At 43.7% G+C, this 1,963-nt stretch overlaps 1 protein-coding gene across 1 annotated transcript; it reads left to right on the forward strand.

Moving 5' to 3' along the window:
• Positions 1–36: 36 nt before the first annotated feature.
• Positions 37–813, forward strand: PPTG_17076 (hypothetical protein; the record flags this gene model as incomplete). Its single annotated transcript, XM_008914920.1, has 1 exon — positions 37–813. One exon carries the CDS (start codon positions 37–39, stop codon positions 811–813), a length of 777 nt encoding a protein of 258 aa, XP_008913168.1.
• Between the last annotated feature and the right edge of the window lie 1,150 nt (positions 814–1,963).

A 1,963-nucleotide genomic window follows, 5' to 3' on the forward strand; every position in this document is an offset into this window, starting at 1 on the left:
CGTATTAACAGGGATGTGTTGCAAGTTTTACGAGCTATGATACTGGAATATTCCATTTCGTACCAAGACTGGGTATACCTAATGCCACTCGTACAAGCCAACCTAAATCATTCTCCAGTGCAATCGTTAGCTGGGAAAGCTCCGATAGTGGTTTTTACGGGGCTACCATGCCCAAGTCCAACCTCGAGACTGTTTGTCCCCGGCTATGACCCCATCAACGTGGACACTTCAACAAACAGCATTGATGAGTCTATGAGAGCTTTGAGGATCAGTATTGAGAAGATGCATCAAGAGGTGACAGACCAGCGCGGAAAAAGGACGTTGCTGAACAAGAAACGTGCAGAGGGTCATCAGATGGTAAATTTTACTATTGGTGATTACGTTTTGAGATCGAGGGTGGATGTTAAGAAACAAAACAAATTGTTGGTGACTTGGATGGGACCGTACGTCGTCACAAAGCGCAACACTCACTCATTCACTGTGAAGCATCTCTTCACCGGCAAAGAGAGCAACGCCCATGCCTCCCGCCTAAAGTTCTTTGCAGAGGGCGATCTGGAGATGACAGAGGAGCTGCGTGAGCATGTTTCTGCACAAGGTGTAATATTGAAGGTAGAGGCTATCCGCAAGCACCGTTGGAACCCTGACATGCGTGACTTCGAGCTACTAATCGGCTGGGAAGGCTTGGAACCTATAGAGGATTCCTGGGAGCCCATGAAGGTCATGCATGAAGACATAGAGGTGCTAGTTGGTTCCTATGTGGGAAATGCCAAGGATAAGGAGCTCACAGAGCACTATAACTGGCTGAAGGCGTGATTTGGCGTGTGTGCAGTGCATCAATAGCGACAACACGCTAGATGAAAATCGACTATGATACACAGTGGGTATCAAAGTCATGAGTAGACTAGAGTACCAAGTTGGTATTAGAGTCAAAGAAGTTGCATAAGCTGCATATGAGATGCATAGCTGCATGTAAACTATAACAAGATACATTGTAACAAGAACGTAACCAGTTGGTTGCATGTTTGTTATGAATTGTACTTGGAATAGTGAATCTGTTTTAAAAGAGAGTAACCTATGGTTACGTCATTGCTACAAGGTTTATGTATCGCTGTAACCTGTTGGTTATAGGTTACATTGTAACCAAATACTGTAAATGAGGTTACGAAGCAACCTCAAGCGTATCCTGGTTATAAGTTATGATCAGATACACCGAATACCCAATTAAAGCTTTAGTCTGTGAACAAGGCTTGGGAGGGAATTGTAGCGTGAGGTGACTATGCAAGCCTTGCTCACATTGCATTGGGCTTTTGCAGAGCACTCGCCCAGCTGGTACACTACTCATGTAGTCCATGAGTAGTCAGGAGTTAAGCAACCGCCCATAAAATCTATAGAAGAGAACAATCTGTAGAAGACGCTAGGCATGAGGGATGTCAGAGTTCTCGCTCTGTCATCCTCACTTTTGAATCTACTCGGCGACCAACACTTTAGGAAGTGCCAGCTTCCCTATCACTGTGTTAACATTTTTAGTAGCGGAACGCGTTACAGTACACATTTTTTTTCGTCCCGATGCTGTTCGAACGATGACCAATCTACTTTATTTTTTTTCGCCAAACCATATAGAGCATTGTTTTATAGCCGTCTCCAACATGCTAAACTTTAGATGTATCGCCACGTGGCAGTCGCTGGATGTATTCGAGTTTTTTGTCTTCTGTAAACACTTGGAAAGTGAACTGTCAATTTCATGAACAAGAAGCCAATGCGGAGCTATATCATAAAATTAGAATAAGCTGTATGTATTTGCGGTGAACACATTTTTTTTTTTAGTCTGGATTAAAAATACGTCCATGGGCACGCTTTGTCTGGTCAGACCAATTGGCTGAATAGGAGTTCAACACATCACACGTCGTATGGGTGCGGCTTACTTGCTATACAAAAAAGGATGAAAACAATCCATAGGCTAGGT

This window comes from Phytophthora parasitica, assembly GCF_000247585.1.
Source record: "Phytophthora parasitica INRA-310 unplaced genomic scaffold supercont2.64, whole genome shotgun sequence".
Classification (NCBI taxonomy): Eukaryota; Oomycota; class Peronosporomycetes; order Peronosporales; family Peronosporaceae; genus Phytophthora; species Phytophthora nicotianae.